The sequence below is a fragment of the Rana temporaria genome, chromosome 2, assembly GCF_905171775.1.
Source record: "Rana temporaria chromosome 2, aRanTem1.1, whole genome shotgun sequence".
NCBI lineage: Eukaryota > Metazoa > Chordata > Amphibia > Anura > Ranidae > Rana > Rana temporaria.
Genome location: NC_053490.1, coordinates 437,976,961 through 437,999,538, shown reverse-complemented (window position 1 = coordinate 437,999,538; position 22,578 = coordinate 437,976,961). Strand labels below are relative to the sequence as shown.

The 22,578-nt window shown below is 42.9% G+C and overlaps 1 protein-coding gene across 1 annotated transcript in view; it reads left to right on the top strand.

The window, feature by feature from the left end:
* Positions 1-22,578, top strand: part of WDR81 (WD repeat domain 81) — a 72,791-nt gene that overhangs the window by 3,830 nt on the left and 46,383 nt on the right. The window contains exons 2-5 of the mRNA XM_040338377.1: positions 5,524-9,067; positions 9,998-10,105; positions 11,732-11,907; positions 19,750-19,931. Of these exons, the coding sequence (XP_040194311.1) occupies positions 5,572-9,067; positions 9,998-10,105; positions 11,732-11,907; positions 19,750-19,931 (3,962 nt within the window). The 5' untranslated portion in view covers positions 5,524-5,571. The remainder of the gene's footprint in view (positions 1-5,523; positions 9,068-9,997; positions 10,106-11,731; positions 11,908-19,749; positions 19,932-22,578) is intronic.

Sequence of the window (22,578 nt, the reverse complement as noted above, 5' to 3'; positions counted from 1 at the left end):
GCTGATGTAGCCGCATCCAATTCGCATGACAGGCAAGTGTGCCTGGCTCTCAATGGATGGAAAAAAGGTTCAAGGTGGGGTTTGGGGTCTGGTTCAGGTGCGAATTCGGGATCAAATTCAGACCTGAACCGGTGCACAGGAATGCACCAGGCCCCAGGCACAAACCCGCGCGCGCATATGCGTGAACCCAGCCTAACTTAACTTTTTGTTCAGAAAAAACATTCCCCTCTGGGTGATCGATGTATGTTGCAAGGATTTTAACACATTTTTTCGAAGATTCCTACCTTTCTTATTCTGAATAAATCCCTGTGTGTTGTCTGTGTCCATGTGGGAAATTGAATCTAATGGGAGTGGTTTCATAATTATCAATGATCTGTGCAACTGCAGGGCTCTAATGAGGAAAGCTGCTGGGTCTGCATCCCTTTTTAGATGTAATTTTCCTTTTGGGAGTATCTCACCAAAAATAACATTTTTGTTGCGGGGATGCTTGAAATTTGACTTGTATCTTAGTGCAGACCTCTGGGAAAATCAGTGAGCCAATCACACGAGCAGAAAATTATGTTTCTGGGGGGGGGGGGGCGCGTTCTGTAAACATTCTGTGTACAGAACACCTGTAGGTAGCCATATTTCAGTTCATTTTCAGAAAATTATAGAGCTGCAGATTAAAAAAGAAAGCTAATTTTTAATAACATTCAATTACAATATGATTTGTGTCGCCATTGTATACGCTATATTTTTCCCCCCCCCTCTTAAAGCGGAGTTCCACCCATTTAAAAGTCGGCAGGTATAAAAAGTGTAGCTGCTGACTTTTAATAAAGAGACACTCGCCTGTCCAGCGATGTGGACACCAGAAGCCTTGCTCCTCTCCCCCCTCCTTTCTGCGGCACCAGCATTGCAAGTGTAGGCGCCTGGCTGTGGCTTCCCAGCTGGGCGCGCACTGCGCAAGATGCGCTGCGCATTGTGTATGGCTGGGCAATCTTCTGGGACCTGTGATGTGTCCCAAAAGATTACAGGGGGGAGAAGTGAACTTCTGCTCAGGATCGCGGTGCCAGGAGAGGAAGTGGGAGCTGGGTACCTGTGAAAACTAAAAAGTGGCACGTCAGGGGGTCATTGGTACTTAAAGCAGAAGTTAAATTTTTGGTTGGAACTCCGCTTTAATATGCCCCCAACCCCCTCCCCCCCACCCTTTGAGCCCTAGTACACATGAGTTGAATGTCAGGCAGCATTGGTCGGTTCAATAGAAACTGAGTGATATTCGGCCTGTGTGTACTGCAGCAGGTCCAAAATAAGCTGACCGTTCAAATAGCAAATAAATAAAAAATTATAGTGTATACAATTGCAACACAAGTTATATTGTAACTGAATGTTAAGGCCTCATGCACACTGGATGTTTTTTCCTTCAGACGTTTCTGCAGCCAATAAACTCCCCAGCATGTTATCCTTTGTGTCCATGTACACATTGGCTGTTATCAGCAGTTTTTGGCTGGGGCGTTTTCTGGGAAAAGAAAAAAACTAATGGGGCTGTAAAAGCACTCTAACTCTGTAAAAAGCTTAAACGCTGTCTAATAGAGTTAGGGTGTTAAGCCATAAGCTTTTATTGGAGTATCATTTTTGTTAAAAAATGCTACAGCTAAAAAACGCTACTGCAAAAATGCTGAAAAACGAATTCTACAGCTAACACTACTGTTTTTTTTTTTTTTATTATATATAACGTCTAGTGTGCATGAGGCCTAAAAATTACCCCTGTCTCCCTGTCAGAACACAATAGCAAAACAGGGGAACCTCGGATTGTTAGTACTATGCTGTCAGTTTTTTTTAAATCAGCCCGCTTGGTTGAATGGGGAAAAAAAAAAAAAATATCTAGTAGTGGGTACCAGGCCTTAAAGCGGGAGTTCACCCATTTGTAAAAAAAAATGTTTTCTCCCCTTAGCTTCCTGCTCGTTTTTACTAGGGGAATCGGCTATTTATTTTAAAATATGAGCAGTACTTACCCGTTTTCGAGCTGCATCTTCTTCCGTCGCTTCCGGGTATGGGTCTTCGGGAGCGGGCGTTCCTTCTTGATTGACAGCCTTCCGAGAGGCTTCCGACGGTCGCATCCATCTCGTCACTCGTAGCCGAAAGAAGCCGAACATCGGTGCGGCTCTATACTGCGCCTGCGCACCGACGTTCGGCTTCTTTCGGAAAATCGTGACGCGATGGATGCGACCGTCGGAAGCCTCTCGGAAGCCTGTCAATCAAGAAGGAACGCCCATTCCCGAAGCCCATACCCGGAAGCGACGGAGAGGATGCATCTCGTAAACGGGTAAGTACTGCACATATTTTAAAATAAATAGCCGATTCCCCTAGTAAAAACGAGCAGGAATCTAAGGGGGAAAAGTGCCCTCTAAGGGTGAACCCCCGCTTTAAAGTGGAGTTCCACCCATAAATATAACATTACATCAGTAGTTTTAAAAAAAAATGTCATTAGTCCTTTACAAATTTTTTTTTTTTATTTTTTTTTTTTAGATGCCTTCAAAGTGTTGTTGCTAGGCAGAATAGTTAATCTTCCCACTTTCTGCACCTAGGTGCTTAAGCTTCCTAACCTACACCGCACAGACTCCTGGGAATGTAGTGGGTGTAACTTTCCAGGAGTCTGTGCACTCCCCAGTCTCAAAGAATCGTGACTTGGACTGCACAGGTGCTGAAACCTGATCTGACACTGCTTGTGCAGCACTGAGCATGTGCGAGATTTGCAAGGCTGAAATCCAGGAAGTCATACAGTCTGGCTTCATGATGCACACACTTAAGATGGGTCCAGTCAATTTCTATTTTATAAAGTGTCTAAATGCTGTAACAACCTAACAAAACGGACCTTAGTTTACAGACTAACTTTACTAGAATACATTAAGCTTGTGTATTACAGGGGTATTTATATTTAAAAAGTGAAATTGTGGCCGGAACTCCGCTTTAAGGCTTTAAACTGCCTGATGTCAGATGATTGGCAAATATTGCATTTATATTATATTGGTAAAACGTGGTAAACTGATCACTACAGATTAAAGTGTATGGTTTTTTTTTCCCCTGTATTCTGGCTGGGATATTTAGCCCTCTATTTGCCCTATAAAAGTAAGGTACCGTATATACTTGAGTATAAGCCAAGTTTTTCAGCACGTTTTTTTTTGTGCTAAAAATGCCCCCTTAGCTTATACTCGAGACCTTTTTGCGCCTGATCTCCTGGAATTTGGGGACCTGGTACTGGCCAGCCGTAGGTTCCCTGGACCCCAAACTTGGCACACATGTAGCCCCACTCTTCCTCTACAAATGTGCAAAGTTTTTGTCAGGGGACCTACGGCCGGGGAGCACCCCTTCCATAGACTCCGATGTTAAACAGTCATTTCTTCTGTGAATCTAGGGACCCGGTACTGGCTGATCGTAGGTCCCCTGGACCCAGAACTTGGCACACATATAGCCCCATTTCTTCTCTACAAGTGTGCAAAGTTTGTTGTCTGGGGGACCTACGGCTGGGGAGCACCGATTTTTTTTTTTTTTTTTTTCTTCTCATTCTATAGACTCCCATGTTAAACGTCAGTCGAGGCATGGGCACAGTGAGGCATGCAGATGGACCCCCCAGGCTTATACTCGAGTCAATACGTTTTCACAGTTTTTTTGTGGTAAAATTGGGTGCCTTGGCTTATATTCGGTTCGGCTTATACTCGAGTATACACGGTAATTAAAAAAGTGGGTAAACTAAAGCGCTAGCCAACAGTGAAAAAATTAGTGACCAGTGTAAAAACAAAATGCTGCTCGAATCTAAAATGTGCTAACGACAAATAAAGAGGTATAAAGTAAGAGTGATGAGCGCAAACTGAGAATCTAAAAGTGAATATAAAGACCGTCAAAAGACTGATAACAATCTATTAATCAACTTAATAAAATTTCAAAGCAGTGAACCAAAAATAAAAGTCATAGAACTGGTGCATCAAGCATGTGAATAAAGTCCGGTGTATCAACTGTGTGTAAAACTTCTGCCCATGGACATCAATGTAGACAATCTAGATGAGTCTTCACAAAGATTGAGCTCACAGAGCGCTTACCTCCAGTCAATGGATAATGCGTGTCAACGAAATCCTCCAAATGCTGGGATAGAATCCAGAAGCGTTCTCTGCATCCAATAGCGGTACAGGTCCAGGCACAGTGGAGTCAGCTCACCAAGACGGCCATAAACGTTACCAAGAGAAAAAATGGAAATAAAAAGCTCTCATCGTGAAGTATGTAAGCACTCGAAGAGTTTTAATAAAGATAAAATTGTGCTTACAGCAAAGAAACAGCAAAGAAACAAATAAACCTCTGATGAAGTCATGTGACGTGACGCAACGTGTAAGGTTAGACGTGACCGGAAGTGACGTGATACCCTGACCATCCGCCGGAAGTGCCGTTGTTTTATTTGTTTCTTTGCTGTAAGCACAATTTTATCTTTATTAAAACTCTTCGAGTGCTTACATACTTCACGATGGGAGCTTTTTATTTCCATTTTTGCTCTTGGTAACGTTTATGGCCATCTTGGTGAGCTGACTCCACTGTGCCTGGACCTGTACCGCTATTGGATGCAGACAACGCTTCTGGATTCTATCCCAGCATTTGGAGGATTTCGTTGACACGCATTATCCATTGACTGGAGGTAAGCGCTCTGTGAGCTCAATCTTTGTGAAGACTCATCTAGATTGTCTACATTGATGTCCATGGGCAGAAGTTTTACACACAGTTGATACACCGGACTTTATTCACATGCTTGATGCACCAGTTCTATGACTTTTATTTTTGGTTCACTGCTTTGAAATTTTATTAAGTTGATTAATAGATTGTTATCAGTCTTTTGACGGTCTTTATATTCACTTTTAGATTCTCAGTTTGCGCTCATCACTCTTACTTTGTACACAGTAATTAATTTAAACTTTAACAGTTGTCAACAGAGCAAGGTGAATAATTAGTGACAAATGTAAAGTGGGAATCCCCTTCAGTTTTGGGTGATTTCCTGTTGAAACTCTAGGACTAGAAGGAAAGTGTATTCTCCCCTTCACCTCTTCCCTACTGTATCCAAAAACAAAACAATATACACTAACTTTCCTTTCTTAAAGACAATTTTTTTCCTTTTAGTTGTGGGATAGAGTAGTGAGGGGTCAGCACACGTTTCAGGCTGTTATTGTTGTATATGTGCTGCAGGGAACAGTCTTTACCCTCTCTCTATTTGTCCTGGTGACCATCACTGGGACTCAAAGGTGGGGAAACTCCAAAAGAGGTGATTTTTTTTTTCCTAAAGATTTCTGCTTAGGTTCTTGTGTTGGTGGTACAGCAGGTGAAGGGAAATCTCCCCAAGGAGACATGTAGAACAAAAAAAAGAAAAACCCCTAAAAACTAGCAGATGTTTTACCCCTTTCAGTAGGGGGAGACCAGCTAGAAACATTTTGCACTGAAGAACTTTGTTTTATAAAAAAAAAAAAATGAAAATGTATCTCTAATGTTGTGTGTCTCTTTTTAAATTTACAGCATCAAAATACTAAAATGTGACCTAACACAAATTATCCTTTGCCAAATATGGAGTGGTTAATAGACTCTGTTGAGAAGGACCTTGGCATTGATCAGAAGCAACTTGCTATATCTGAAGCTGGAAGTCATGTAATCGCTCTTGTATCTCAAAAATGGCTTTTCAACCTGAAAGAACGCAAAACCCTTCCACTGCAATGCCCTAAGCTCGAAGGATTTAGCAGTGTAGAAATTAAGACATTTTTGCAGCGTTCAGTCCAGAAATTACCTGCTGGCTGGACAAGGGTAGAGATTCATGGACTGAGAAAAAGTAGGCTGGCCTACTCGTTGGCTCTAAACAATGGCTTCCTACAAGGGCAGAATGGGGACTGTGCATCATTGTTTAGTTTTATGAACAATGTGGCCCAACAAAACTATAAGAACATGTGGTACAAAGCCCAAAGGAGTTATGTGCAGCCCTATGAAAATTTAACTAAAGTGCCAAGCATGCAGGCCTTGGATGCTCTAAAGTTGTCTCTCCAGAAAATCTATGGTTGCCCTTTCATTGTCACAAATAAAGCATCTGCCAGTCTATCTCCTTCCAAAGAAAGTGCCAGTTTTGTTGTCGGGGCTCCTTCTTGCCCCAATATTTTCCCAGCTGAAGCTTTGATGGAATCATCTGACATGTTGTATATTATCTTGCCATATATGCAGTATTCATTATATGATGCTATCACATTTAGCCCTGCTAAGCTCGCAAACAGTCATGCCAAAGTACTTTTTATTTTGTATAATATTCTCCAGGCCATGAAGGCATGTCACTTAGCAGGCTTATCAAGTGGATCCATTTCATTATGCAACGTGGCTGTTGATGAAAAACTTTGCAGTCAGCTAAGGCCTAATTTTATTGATTATGAAAGGCAAATAATTAGCTCATTGGGTAGTAGGGAAGATTCATCCGATATCATAGATCAAGTCAAATCAAGTGCACTATGTGTGTCATGCAATGGTGAGCTGAAAGACATGGTTATTGACTGGATTCATGGAAGGGTTAGCAATTTTGACTACCTTATGTATCTGAATAAACTTGCTGGCAGAAGGCAGGGAGATCCAAATTACCATCCAGTTTTACCTTGGGTTGTTGATTTCACAACCAAAAACGGCAAATTTAGAGACCTGAAAAAATCCAAGTTCCGTTTAAACAAAGGGGATAAGCAACTAGAATTCACATATGAGATGACAAAACAGGCATTTGTAGCAGGTGGTGGCAGTTCTGATCAGTTGCATGTTCCTCACCATATCTCTGATGTCCTCTCAGATATTACATACTATGTATATAAGGCTAGAAGAACCCCAAAAGCTGTTCTTTGTAATCATGTGCGTTCTCAGTGGGAACCAAATGAATATCCAGCAAGCATGGAGCGTATGCAGGCATGGACTCCAGATGAGTGCATTCCAGAATTTTTCTCAGAACCTACTATATTCAAATCCATTCATGCAGATATGCCAGATCTTGACATTCCATCTTGGTGCAGTTCATATGAAGATTTTATAAATGTACACCGAGCACTTTTAGAAAGCAGAGATGTGTCTCAAGATCTTCATCACTGGATAGACCTTACTTTTGGGTACAAGCTGACTGGGAAGAATGCAGTGAAAGAAAAAAATGTCTGTCTTCACCTGGTGGATAATCACACTAACTTGACATGTTATGGCGTTGTACAGTTATTTGATCAGCCCCACCCCAAACGTCTTCTTGGGCCTAGTTATTCTCTTTTTGAAGCTCCTGCTGTAGTTACATCTAGACATAGCATTGTTGAGATGACTGCATCTAATAACAAACATACTGTCAATGGTCTTGTGCTAGAAGCCACTGCTTGTGAGAGTCATTGGACCAGCGATAAAGAGGGCACAGCAGATGATGATCTAGAGCAAGGAACTGAGGCTCTTGATGCGCTAGGAAGTTCAGGAAAGGGTGTTGATCAGGCCACTATACCCTCCCACCAAATTACTAGTTCCAGTAACTTCTCAGGTGAAAGCAGATCTCCTCCTATTAGGTCAAACAGGCCATTCAAGATTGCCTCAGAAGAAAACTGTGGAAAGATCTCATTGCCTGAAGGTTTTAATCCTATACAAGCTTTGGAAGAACTGGAAAAACTTGACAACTTTTTAGTTCGAGGTTTGCATAGCACCATACTTCCAGTGAAAGAATCTAACAACAAGCATCCAGTGAGCCTTTTAGATCTTTTTCAGAGAGATATACAAGCTTTGGGTGTTATGATGGCAGAAATAGTTTTTGCCCCAAGAATTTACACTTTGGCCCCTAAATCCCCACTTCTGGAACGATATATTTTAGTTCGCAATCTCGGAAAACATCACATGAAAGAGATTCCTACTCCTCTTCTACAGATGCTCGAGTCTTTTTTACAGCTACATGCTCCAGATGAAGAGCTTTTTAGCGATGTGGACATTGAGACACGGATCAAACTGTTTGAGTTTCCTCACATTTCTAACGGTCTTCCTCCACCATCTCCCTCCCAGCTCCTGAGTCCATTTTGCTCAACTATACCTTTCCCCAAGTACTTCCCTAACTTGCATAAATTCATCTTGACCTATCAGTCCAGAAGAACAGAAGATGACAGTCAAGGTCGCGAGCTTGTGTTCCAGTTGTGGCAGCAGATAGATGGAATTCTTTGTGATATTACCCCTGAAGGATTAGAAATAATTCTTCCATTTGTCTTGTCATTAATGACTGAAGAAAGTACAGCTGTTTACGCAGCATGGTATCTTTTTGAGCCTGTGGCCAAAGCTTTGGGTCCAAAAAACACAAACAAGTATTTGTTGAAGCCACTCATTGGTGCATATGAGAACCCTTCTTTTATTCATGGAAGATTTTATCTGTACACAGATTGCTTTGTAGCCCAGTTGATAGTTCGTCTGGGCTTGCAGGCATTTCTTTCCAGTTTACTTAATCATGTGCTTCAAATACTTGTTGGAGTAGAGGGTTCAGGTGATGAAGGAAAATTGTTGTCTGGAACAGCTGAAGATGAGGAAAGTGGTGGGGAGAGCCCAGTTGCTGGTGAATTTGGGGAAGGTCGACAAAATAGTGTAGACCATAGTGGCTCTTCCCATGAACTCTTGGACTATACTTCTGGGGTTAGCTTTCACGATCAAGTTTACCTAGGAGAAAACGAGGACTTTCAAGGTGGACTATATGTGAATGATTCCCTTCATACGCAAGAACCAGAGTCTCTCAGCCTTGGAAGGTTAAGTGACAAAAGCAGTGCAAGTGAAGTCTCCCTAGGAGATGAGAAAGTGGCAGATAGTGATTCCCTTAGAGAAAAAGGTAGCATGAAGTCTGGAGATAGTAGTCAAGACCTAAAACAAAGTGAGGAGTCTGAAGAAGAGGAAGAGCGGGATTCTTCTCCTGGCCTTTCAGAAATAACCCTCTCGGTCAACACAGAAGCTTCAGCTGATGCAGTTGTAGCCAGTGATAACCAAGAACTGGAAGATGACGAACCTGATTTAAATAATCAGACAGAAGAAAAAGAACAGAAGATTTTAATAGGTAAGACTATACTTCATTTGTGATTCTAGAAACCTGCTTACTTTTTATTATATAATATATTATTCATGTTAAATAAGAACTGGAAGCTAGAAGAGCGAGAAGTAGATTAAACTGAATGACTTGCTGTTATCTCTTGGGAATTCTGGCAGCAAGATGTCTGTATATGAATTACCAATTTCACCTATCCACACTTCCAATTCATTTTTTACTTCCAATCTTGGTGACATGTTGTAATAAGGACATGGAATGAGGGGAAATCTAAACAGGGCCCCATATATACACTTGTGCAATGCAAACAAGTTATTTTCTTAGGGCACATTTAGACTTTACCTTTTAACTAGCGTTAACTAAACCATTTAAAGTATATGCTGGGTGCCCACCACTCTAGCTTGCGAGATCTTGTGCTGCTGTAAAAGCCTGGGTGCCTGCCTGGTCCACAGCCAACATGATATATAGAAAGGAAGGAAGCTGTGCTTATTCATTAGCTAAGGAATAGGCACAGAAGTGTGAAATGCGTTTACTGATCATTCGTAGATTGTGTGTACGCCACTGATCCCTGCTGTCTTCGGGGTGGATGGAGGAGGGGCTAGACATGGTGTAGATTGCTGCGTACACTGTGGCAATCTATGCCCTGAAATTAGAGCGAATACCTTTATTGCACAGGTATCTGCTCTCCCCCCCCCCTTAAAGGTGCCAAATGTGACACCGGAGGGGGGGGAGAAATCCAAAAAGCGGAAATTCAATTTTTGGGTGAAACTCCGCTTTAAGTGGCCCTCGCTCTTCAAAAGGTTGAGCACCCCTGTTATAAATTTCTTCAACATTGTCTACTACAATACTTTTTTAAACTTGGTTACTTTGCATTAGTTTAACGTTATCAGGATAGTTTCCTGTGTACTGTACGTTTTATCTGGGTGCACTTTTGTTTTGCAGATACAGCTTGTAAGATGGTAAGGTGGCTTTCAGCCAAGCTAGGTCCAACTGTGACCTCCCGCTGCATTGGCAGGAATCTTCTACGATTACTCACGTCCTGTTATGTTGGTAATTGTTTTTCTTTTTAAGAAATTACTGTCTCACATACTTCAACTTGATATAGCAAATCCCAATCGGTGCACACATGTATGATTACTACAGTACTTTTATTCCAAAACTCGAGCTACTGCCTTGTTTAAATTTGGATATATAATTTTGTTAAAAATTGGACCACTAGAGCTAGAATTGATTTTGTTTTGCCTGTCCTTTGACAACTTTTTGTATGCCCTTGCCCTGCTTACAAATCCTTTAAGCTTCAAAACTTCAGCTTTCTATAGACACAGCTGGTTGTTCAGGTTTGTTATAGCTGCTTTTGTTTTACAAACTTATGTTTTCATTGAGCAAACACTGGAGGGAACACTCAGATGGTATTGGGGAGAGAGACAAATGGTGATCAGACATGAAAAATCCAACCTGGGCAGTTGCTTTTTTCCCTAAGCCCAAAGATGTCTGCGGGGCGAGAGGAGGGCTAACGGACATACATCAGATCAGGTGAAATTTTTAAAAGATAAGTTCACTTTTTGAAAATGATAATGAATGCAAATTTTTGGAGCCTGTTAAGCACATCACTGGTGCCATGCAGGTCTCCAGCAGATCTGCCAGTGTATCTGCTTGCCTGTACATTGCGTACGGGTAAGCAGATACAATCTGAGAGGAAGCATGAATAAACTACCATGGCGCTCCACAGCACCGTGGTAGTTCATTGAAAACTGCAAGCTGACCACCGCAAAGGCTGCCTTGTAGTTTTCCATGCATATAGCCCTGGCAATCAGTGATACGGCCAGGCGGGTGGAGCCCCTTTTCGGCCACTTTTTTTTTTTTTTTTTTAATTGACAGCTAATGGGGAGGGAGAAGAACCCTGCTAACTGTCACAGCAGGCACAGAAGGGATCGGGGAGGTGCAGGGGCTGGTCTGTTTGCAACATGTTACACCCTGAATATGTAACATGTTACATTAACTTCTCCTTTTTTAAAGCGGTTTTTCAAAAAAAAAAAGCACATTATGAAATGCCCATCTTGGAACAAAGTCCTCTAGGGCTGTTTAGCCCCCGCTGAGAGGGCTGACATATTCCCCCCTGTCTTTCGTCTGGATTTGTGAGCTCCTGCTATGTGATTGGCCGGAGCCGTATTGACCTCCCTCGCATGCACGCAGGAGTCATCGGTTTTGACACAAAGCTCTGAAGTTCCGGCAAGGTATGCCAGACCTTCAAAGTGATGTCACTGGTTGCATGCAGGGTGAATATCTCCTAAATGGTGCATGTTTAGGAAATATTTATTTTACCTACCGGTAAGGCTCATTATAGGTTTACCTGTAGGTAAAAATTACCAACAGGGGTTTACAACTGCTTTAAGTTTGTACTCTTGTTTGGTTTGCAATAGTTCTGTCTCTATCCAAAATCAGTCCATGTATGGGTTAGCCTTATGCATTTCAGCTGTTACTCTCAATCATCGTTCATGTGTTTTTGTTTATTTTTTTGTCAGTAGTGGCTTACTTATTCTGTGCATTTTTCTCAGTTACGTTGAATAAAGTTGAATAAATTACATTTTGTTAAAGTGCCACTGGTAAAATATCCATCTGTTTTTTTCAATCGAATAATTGCAGTGTTAATCTATGCATGATCCCTATCATACGCAGGTCACCAGAGACATCAGTTTCTATCTAACATGGAGGAGAATAGCCAACTAAACATCAAGAGACCGGTGTATGGTGACCAGGTGTCTAGGCCTGTGCTAGAGTGCCTGATGCATATGGCTCATCTTTATGGGGAACCTTTTCTTACCTATCAGTATCTGCCTTACATTAGCTACCTGGTAAGTGATCATTATTGCCAGATGCCAAGCAGATAAAAAAATAAAGTCTTGTATATTGATGAAATTTAAATTAATACACTGAAAGGATACTGCTTAACAGTACACAAACTTTGAACATTATTTACTTTTTTGTAATCACTCCTTAGTCTAGCCATTCGAAGCCAAATTCCAGAATTTGTGAGATGAGGCCATTCATTCGTAAATGAACATACTTGTAACTACCATATTGTACACTAGGTTCTTCTGTCTGTAATAAGTAGACAAATCCACACAGCTCTTGGCAAAATTAACTGGAAGAGTATGAGAAGTGGAAGTTCAGTGTATGACTCAGAATGTAGAATACAGGCCATGCACTACACTGGTCTCCCCTCACACTCTGCACTGAAAACTTTCTAGTGGAGCAGGCAGGTTAAAGGATGGGTTCAACTTTTGGAACATGTTAGATGCTACACCCATATTTAGAGTATAACATGTTCCTGCACAGCACACCCCAGCAGACGGATAACTGCCCCCCCCCCCAAAAGGAGCCAAATGTGGCAATGGAGGTGGGGGGGAGGAAACAAATAGCTGAGGGGCGGTGCCACCCAGTGCATGCTGGATTGGTGACCTCACAAGGGGGCGATTCCACCAGGCCTAAGAGTCTGGTATGGATTTTGGAGGGTCCCCACAGGGTTTTTTTTTTTTTTAAATGGCATGGGATTCGCCTTAAAAACCATACTAGACTCAAACGTTTTTTTTTTTTTCATCCTATTTGTGTTAAAAACTGATGAGATGTGTTCCCAAAGAAGGCAGTGAGCCTGGAATTCGCACCTGAATCGCACACCTAAGTGCTCAGAAAACGCACAGTGCTCTTTTTTTAAAATTTGCAGCAAATTCGCACTGACGCTGCCCCGCGTATATGTGAACCGACTTCATTGAAAGACAGTTTGATTCACCTGTCATGCGAATCAGGTACAGTTCAAAACGCATCCAATTCGCATATATGTGAGCGGAGCCAGTAAACCTGTCTGAGCACCTATTTGGATAGAAGCTGCCACTCTGTCTGGATCCATAGCAATGTAGCACCTAATTCATTGGTCATATCACACTTACCGTGTTTCCCCGAAAGTAAGCCCTACCCCGAAAGTAAGCCCTAGCGTGATTATCGGGGCAGGCTGCAATATAAGCCCTACCTCGAAAGTAAGCCCTAGTCAAAGTTCATTAAAAATCTATTTTTTTCAAACCTATACATTGCTGCAGTGTTTCCGTTAAAAAATATGGTACCGTTATGTTTAAAGCCACTGCTGATCCGTCCTCTTCTCGCCTTGTCTGCATCCCGTCCCTCTTTACTGTAAGCAGTGGGCCGGCTCTTCTCGTTCCTCCTCTCCTCCCCCCTGACATCTTCAGCCCGTCCCTTCTTACTGCACGGAGCGAGCCGATGACAGGTGACCTCGGCTCTTCTCTCTCCTTCTCTCCTCCCGCCTGACGTCTTCAGCCCGATCCCGCAGAGCACGCTGATGTCAGCGGGATCTCTTCTCTCTCACTCTCTCCTCCTGGATGACAAAAGAAGAGCAGGTGAATACCGGTACACCAGGGAGCTGTATACCCTACGGTGAAAGGTATTTTCTATGGTACTGCACCTTATACAGTGCCAAGATGTCTTTCTCAAAATACCGTAATGACTCCTGACCTGACAGTTGGGGGAGGGGGGGTGACAGGGGGACACCGAATTTTTGTAAAATGTGTACATTCCATAAATAAATAAGCCCTACCCCGAAAGTAAGCCCTAGTGTGTTTTTTGTGGACAACATTAATATAAGACCCGGTCTTACTATCGGGGAAACACGGTATGATTCTGAATTACCAAAATGCATCTTCAGTAGAGGATGCTGTCTTTCTTGCCAGATCACTGTGGAATCGCATGAGACCGAAAAGGCAGCAAACGTTTTTTACTTCTCGCTGATTCGGCCAATGAGAGAGCAACTCTAATGGGGAATCTGACTTGGGTTTCTGCTGACAGCTCACATCCCCTACAAAAGGGCTACACTTTGCAGCAATCTCCATTAGCCCAGGTTCACACTCTGCTGCGGGAATAAAACCGTGCGAGTTCAGCCGAAATCAGGACTGAAATCCCCAGTTGAACTCGCATGATTTTATTCCCGAATGTCAGTCCCGATTTTGGCGGCAATTTCAGACATCTGTGCGGGTTTCTTCACAGATGTCAATGGAAATTGCACCCCGAAATCGCAAAAAGTAGTACTGTACAGGAACTACTTTTTTAAAACGGTGCGGTGCTGCAAATGCAGCATGGCAACGATTAGGGCGGTGCAATTGCCGCTGATTTGACATCTCAAATCGCATGTCAAAATGCACCAATGTGCAGTGCTGGGACAAGGTCATTTGGTGCCCAGGGCGAAGGAGGCAAACTGCGCCCCCCCCCCCAATTATCGTCGCCATTCATCGTCACCGTTGTGACTATCTGTGCCTCTCTCAGCACATATTCCCCCACACCTTTACAGTGCACTCCTCTCTGCACAACCTCAGGCTTTGGCTATCCCTCACCTCTTCTGACGGTCACCAGTCTCTATGGAGCAGAATTGTGCTCAAGGGCAGCAGCAGTGGTACACACACATCCCCCCCCCCCCCCCAGCTCTCCTCCATGTACAAATCCCTCCAGATCACCCCTCTGCACAAATCCCCCCAGATCTCCATGTACAAATCCCTCCAGATCCCCCCTCTGCACAAATCCCCCCAGATCTCCTCCATGTACAAACCCTTCCAGATCCCCCCAGATCTCCTCCATGTACAAATCCCCCCTCTGCACAAATCCCCCCCAGATCTCCTCCATGTACAAATCCCTCCAGATCCCCCCTCTACATACATTCCCCAGCTCTCCTTTCTGTACAAATCACCCCAGATCCCCCTCTGCACACATCCCCCCAGCTCTCCTCCATGTACAAATCCCTCCAGATCCCCCCTCTGCACAAATCCCCCCAAATCTCCTCCATGTACAAACCCCTCCAGATCCCCCCTCTGCACAAATCCCCCCAGATCTCCTCCATGTACAAATCCCTCCAGATCCCCCCTCTGCACAAATCCCCCCAGATCTCCTCCATGTACAAATCCCTCCAGATCCCCTTTTTGCACACATCCCCCCAGATCTCCTCCATGTACAAATACAAATCCCTCCAGATCCCCTCTTTGCACACATCCCCCCAGATCTCCTCCATGTACAAATCCCTCCAGATCCCCCCCTCTACACACATCCCCCCAGCTCTTCTCTCTGCTAACCCCCCCCCCCCCCTTTTCACTGTTCTCTCTCTCATCACATATTCCCCCTCCCCCACACCTTTACAGTGCACTCCTCTCTGCACCCCAGGCTTTGGCAATCCCTCACCTCTTCTGAAGACCACCACTCTCTATGGTATGACAGGCTTTTTTTTCTTACTTCAGCTGAGTACAGAGCGCTCTGCCTGCTGCCTGTAGCACAGAACCGAGGAGGAGTTTCAGAGCTCCTTGGCTTCATGCTGCAATGTATCAGTAGTGGCAGCAAGCAGGGACAAGCTGCCTCTGGAATCACTAGCTTACAGTGCTGGGAGCAGAATTGTGCTCGAGAGCAGCAGCAGTGAGTGCCCAGAGCTAACAGAGAAAAGCCAGGAGAGGAGAGGGCTGCCAGAGGTGAAAAAGTCCTGGTGATACACACACACTGAACTTACTGAACTTCTGCTGGTTCCTCCTCAGCGGCTCCTCCCGCAGTTTCGGCAGCAGCTCTCTTCTCTCCTCCTATCCCACCTCCGGCTGTGAGTGATGTCACGCTGCCGGGACGGGACTACAAATTCCCTTCATAGGGGGAGAGAAGGAGCAGCGCTGACATGTATGGCTGGTGTGGACTGTGTAGGCTTGTGCTGGGTGCAGGAGCGCACTCAGCACATAACAGTAGTAAGTTACAGATGACTACTAGTGGCGCCGGCTAGTGTGTACAGTGAAGCACACTGACGGCACTTCACCTGCGCCCCCCTCCTGCCCGCAAATGGTAGCGCTCGGGGCATCCGCCCCTTCCGCCCCTGCCTTGTACCGGCCCTGCCAATGTGAACTAGGGCTTAAAGGAACACTAAAGGTTCATTTTTTATTGGATCAATTGATTGCTGTAAGCTAGAGCATTTAAATATCACTTACCTCGTTTTTCCTTTTGACCTCCAAAATACAGTAATCCAGGTTTGAAAATGCCATTTCCTGTCTCTCCTCTTCTTGCTTTCCACCAGCATCTGAGCTGTTTTGCATGGTGGAAAGCAGAATGTGCTCACCCCCTTCCTATGACTACAGCCCTGCGTGAAGATGCTCTCTTATCCCTCACAGGCATGGAGGCTAAGCCTAATGGGAACTGTAGTTCCCATTGGGCCGTGATGTAGCAAGAATGAATGCGCACCGCAAACCAGGAAGTCAGTGAGAATAACGATTCAGGAGTGATGGAGTTGAATAAAACAGCTTGATTTCAACAGGAATCAAAGTAGTTATAATGCAAAACATTACTTTTTACTTTTTCAGCTACTGTCAGACTTTAATTTAGGAGGAAAATATTTTTGTCTTTACAACCCCTTTAAACTGAAACATGTCCTCTGTTAATTAAGTGCAGACATGTGCCGCTTTCTATTTCATCTGGAAATTAAAACTGCGGCAGGTGGCACAGATAGACCTGGAGCAGACTTATTTTTTTTTTTTTAAAAGTCATTTTTATTTAAACTTTTTGTTTTTCGTTTTTACTTTTATTGCAATTGAAAAAAGAAGAGCAGGCTTAGTTAATGATGCACATGCCACTTCTGACAGTTTCCTGCACCATTTAGTGCAAGTTTTTTTTTTTTTTTTTTTTATGCAATTGGCATAAGTACCTGAATGTGTCTTGGTTCTGGCCTGCACATAGCACCACTCAGGGGGAGGAGGGCTGCTGCATGCACAAGTGTTTAACAGAAGAAGAAAGTAAGCAAATTACTTGAACTGTGTTGCTTTGCGTTCATTGTTTGGATAGTAGTGAAGTGGCACTGCTGTATTCCTATAACAAAGTAATGTCGCCCCCGTGTCTGTGCTGTGAGGCACAGGTGTAGTAATGGGAAAAGTGGATAGATGGAAATACAATTCCTTTAGGCGGATAAGACTGGTCTTTGTGTATTTTAGCTGTGTTTTAGCTGTTTGCTTAGTCACACTTCAGCTTTTGCTTGTTATAAAGCCTGTTTTGTGTAATACAAAAAATAAATAAAAAGCCTGTTCTCAGTTACACAATATCAGAGCAGAGAGATTGGTATTGTAGGATATGAAGTGAATATGGAAGATTATGGAATGTAGTCGTCCTATGTACTGCACCACTTGGTGTCCCTCGATTTGTTGTAGGAGGCAATCAAATGTGAAACTAGCATAGAAAATGGAAAGAGAAATTCCTATATTGCAGTGTGTTTTAATGAAAAATATTTTTTATTATTATTTATTAAAAAAAAAAATTCAGCCCTGTTGGGGGGGGCTTTGGTGAGATATCTTAACAGACCCCTGACATCTCCCCTTTGAGACAGAGAAAGGGACTAAGGACACAGATTTCCCAGTCCCTTTTTCTGCAGTCTCGGCTAAAATGAATAGACAGGAGACAGCGGCTCCTCTCCATTCATAAACGAAAGCATCGTAAACACATGTTACGATGTTTCAGTATATGAATGGACAGAGTCAGTGATCCTAGTATCCGTATCGGGACAACCCTAGTGCAGACATTTTGAAGATGAACTCTAGGCAGGTAACTTAGAACACAGCTAATATACAGTACATGTAAGTAAGCTTCACAACCTGCCCAAAGTTATGCATTTCTGCCCATCCAGCCCCAAGATTTACACATTCTCAGTAGAGCCAGGTTGGTGACCTGACTCGTTATCTTTTGCAGTTATGCCACACAGCTTGGTCAATTGCTTGTCCCCAGCCTGTGACTTGGGCTTCATGTACACGGGACGTTGTTGAACCTCTTTTGAACGATTTAACTTAACAACTAGAAACCAGTGTCTAAAAATGGCTGTTTAGCCATGTTTACATGCCCCGTTTGTGTCTAGAAGCATTTGAAGAATTTATTTTTTTGTTAAAATTTAAGAGTCTGTAAATGAAAGCCTGCTAAATGCGTTTAGCTGCGTTTTGGCACGTCGGCTGCCTCTAAACAGTTTCTGAACGCATTTTTTGGGGTTCAAGAAAAAGTCTCTAAACACATCTGCCTAGAAACGACTATAAACAGTGTACATGTACTGATAAGATAACATAGAGGAAAGTTCAGGAGCAGTTGGGAAAAAATGCCCAACTGCTCCTAAATGTCCGTTTCCCAGAAGCAGTGTACATGAGGATTTAACAGTTGCAAAGCAGAAAAACTGTTGTTTTTCTCCCTTCCTGTCTCCTTTTCAGTGTCAGCACGTGCAGTTGCAGCACATCTGATTGATCTCTAGAACTGTCTCCACAGTTCCACAGATGATTAAAGGTGAAAACAATTCAAAATCTGGTATTGGTTGCAGATCACATACAATTTTTTTTTATTTTTAAATGTATTCTTTATTAGAGAAGATCAACGTTCTTCAGGTTTCATGTTTTTCTTTCAATCTGTTTTATTAAATTTGAGGTACAAAACCAAAAACCATACAGTAGCCAAGGCACTGGCAAGTTACGGTGAAAGGGCACAACAGAAAGATCATAACGGGGGGGGAGCCTCTATGATTCGAGCACCAAAATTGTCATTGAAGGGCCACCACAATTATCTAAGGAGATTACGTGATAGCAGCAAATTACCAAAATTGTCATTGAAGGGCCACCACAATTATCTAAGGAGATTACGTGATAGCAGCAAATTACCAAAATTGTCATTGAAGGGCCACCACAATTATCTAAGGAGATTACGTGATAGCAGCAAATTTAAAATTCTGTGAGTTGTACACATTTCAGGGCAACATCCAAAAAGTAGAAAAGTATAAGCAGTCCAAAAGAATAGAAGAGAGCAGGAGGGTAAAGACAGATCAGCTTCTAAGACAACATAAAAACAATTTTAGTAAAACAGTGTGGCTTACAGTAGAGGAAGACTGAAAAATTGCATAATTGACTCCCCTGACTGCCGATAAACATAGGATTCAATAAAATAAATACATAACTACATATATTTTTAATAGATGTTTGGAGTTCATTCTGTAAGAAAATCTCACGTTTTTCCCATTTGTTAGCTGGAGGCAGTCATTTGGTTCCTTGGATGACACCATTATTTCTGTTTGTCAGGTAGTCACACGAACACCTTAGTTTATGTACAGGTACCCTTGAAGTGGCTAAAGACCTACTAGCCTAGGAATTATTCACACTTTCTTTAGTGACTGATCAAATATTAGTATGGCAGTGTGTAAGGCCGGCCATACACAATTCAAACTGCTAATGGGGCAGGCTGAATGTACCAATTTGATCATCTTTGGTACAACCAGCCTGCCGGATTCTCTTGCGATTATCCCTAGCAGAAATAATCACCGTCTTCTCCTGGTGGGGATGGCTTCCCCCGCCACCCCCTGCCGGGAGAAGACAATGGCCCAGCAGGAGAGATTCCTGCATCAAGACTGTCTGCATTGATGGTGGAATCCATGGTTGCAGGAAAGAAATTTTGCACCATGTATGGCCGGCCTTAGGCTGCATTCACACCTGAGCGTAAGAGAATAATAGATTTTTTTTTTTTTTTTCCCCTCCAGCGTTTTGTAGCTTCAGGCTTCAAGCTTCAAAACGCTCAGGTGTGAATGGGGTCTAAGTCTCTGCAGGTTTTGCTGAACCAATCAATGTGCACTGTACATTTTTGGAACTGAATTCTTGTTTTCATGTATGCAGGTGGCTCCCAGCAGTGGGTGCAGACTGAACAGCCGCAAGGAAGCTGGTCTCCTAGCTGCTGTCACCTTGACTCAAAAGATCATCATCTACCTTTCAGACACTACTTTGATGGACATTTTACCAAAAATTAACCAGGATGTCCTACTGCCAGTTCTAAGCTTCTTGACCTCTACCACTGTTGGGTAATGTACACTGTATATTGTATGTTATGATTTTTTTTAAAATAGAAGTTGCCTACCGTGAGAACTGCAAATAAAATCTGAAGTTTTATAGGAAAAATTGACCTTGATGTCTCTGCCTCCTAAACCACCCTTTTGATCCATATGTGATTAGAAGCCTTACTGTCCTATAGAGCAGCCCAGGAGGTGAGAGGGGGTGAGGCCAATCTTGACTGTAATTTTTGCCCATATCTTAGGATCTACTAATTTATTCTGGCATATTGTGTGGTCATTTTCATTTGTCTGTGTCCAAGCTTCTGTTGAGATTTATTTTTATCTACCTTTTAACCCTGTTGACTGCTGAAAATTTGTATTAGGCTGGGTTCACACTGGTATGACAAACGCTCCGACATTGGGAACTCATGTCGCATGTGTGAAAATCAAGGTTTGCCTATGAGAGGCGTCTTGACTGGTCCGACTTTGAAAATGCTCCCTGTACTACTTTGGTCAGACTTTGATCCTACTTCAGCCCATTGAATATCATTTGAAGTCAGATCAAAGTAGGATCCTTGTCCTGACCATCCGACTTGTGACATCCGACATGTGATTACAGCAGCAGTAAAAGGAATTTATCCCACACTGGGATTGTTTTGATTGGTCAAAGGACAAGTCAGACTATCACAAAGTCGGATCAAAGTAGTAACCTGTTCATTCAAGTCGGATAGATGTAGGACTGATGTCGCAGAGAAAAGTAGGATGAAAGTCATATGACTGTGGTGTAGTAGTGTGAACCCAGCCTTATACTGTAAGTCAAAGCTGGACTTCTAGATAGTCCCTTAAAATAAATTCAAGGTCCTGGGTTTAATAACGCTTTATTTGGTCTCCCACGGTACACAGAACATGGAAATGCAAAAGTTGTATAAATAATACATGAGGTTCTCCTTCACAACCAGTCTGAGTTAAACTTTTATTTGGCAGGATAAAAATACACGATACTTGATTTGTTTACTATGGGTAGTACAGTCGGCTTTCTTCCTCCACTTTTCTAGAACATCCCTTTGATTCAAAACAATGAGTTCATTTCATCATTCAGTATGAGTGTTTAATGTTCTTTGTACTCCGAGTAGTTTGCCCACATGAGGAAGTAAAATGCATTTTTAAAAGATTATAGACAAAAATGTATTTCCTCTTTGCGGAGCAGAAAGTGAAAAGAGAAGCATATGGGTGAAAGCTCCTTCCTAGTTTCTGTTCATAGGAAATCTGAACCATTACAAGGCTTTGAAAGCCCATCATTCTTCCAAATTCTTTTCTGGTGAAGACCATGGTTTCTAAGTCCTTAAGTTTGAACTTTACACATTCATAACTTGTGTGTGTGTGTGTTTTTTTTTTCCAAGGAAATATCAACCCTTCATGCCTCTAATAAAAACACTTTCTTTAAACCCAAAGGTGTTCCTACTAGAGTACAGACAAATCTGTAAATGTATCTGTAGAAAGACTGGGCACCACTTAGGACATATATGGGGGAAGTCAGATTTCAGCAGCATAGAATGCATTAAGGTAAACCTGCCTTCTGCTGTTTTTTTATTTTTGGACATGGTATGTCTGTCAAAACTTCCCCTTAGGATTTCTTTTTTTTAACCTGGGACTTGGCGTAGTACCATTTTTTTTGCTGGACAATGTGTTGGTTCTGTAGTCATCGCTGGTGAGGCTCATTGTTTGTTTTTTAGGTGGCAACTTCCCCCTTAGGGGGTGATAAGCTGTGCTTTTCTGGAGGGTTAGGTTGATCCCTTGGTCCCTTGTCTTTGGTCATCCCAATTCAGGTGCTTATTCCTTCAAATACCCTTTGTGCAATGATCTCCACATCTGTTAGGGCTGTATCACATCAAAGAAACGAAGTCTGGATGCGTTTCCGCATGTGCGTTTTGATGCGTTCTGGTGCATTATTCTCCCCCCCTTTAACCGCTTTAAGGCCAGGCCCATTTACAAGTTAGACATGTTTTGCTAGAAAATTACTTAGAACGCCCAAACGTATATATTTTTAGCAGAGACCCCCAGAGAATAAAATGGCCGTTGTCGCAATATTTTATGCCACACTGTATTTGCACAGCAGTCTTTCAAACGCAATTTTTGGGGGGAAAAATAAACTTCAATGAATTAAAAAAAATAACTAAGCAGTAAAGTTGGCCCAATTTTTTTATTTATTTTTTGTATAATGTGAAAGATAATGTTATGCCGAGTAAATAGATGCAGTGGAATCTCGGATTGCGAGTAACGCGGTAACGAGCATTTCGCAATACGAGCACTGTATTTTTAAAAATCGTAACTCGGTTTGCGAGTGTTGTCTCGCAAAACGAGCACGATTCAGGCCAAAGTGGTGTGCAGTACCGCGTTTGGCCTAAGGTAGGGGGTGCTGGAGCCGAACGTCGCCGATTGCAGCCGATTTGGCGCCGTTCGGAAATGCACATACAGGGCCGAGGACAGCTTGGCTGACCTTGGCAAATCTCGGGAACAAAGTCTTTCCGAGGTTTACCGAGGTCAGCCGAAGTGTCCTCAGGCCTTTTCGGCTGTTTCCGAGGCTCTCTGGCGCATGCGGTATTGCATGCCATTGGGGAAACTCGCTTTGATATGCGAGTACTTTGGATTACGAGCATTCGACTGGAACGGATAATGA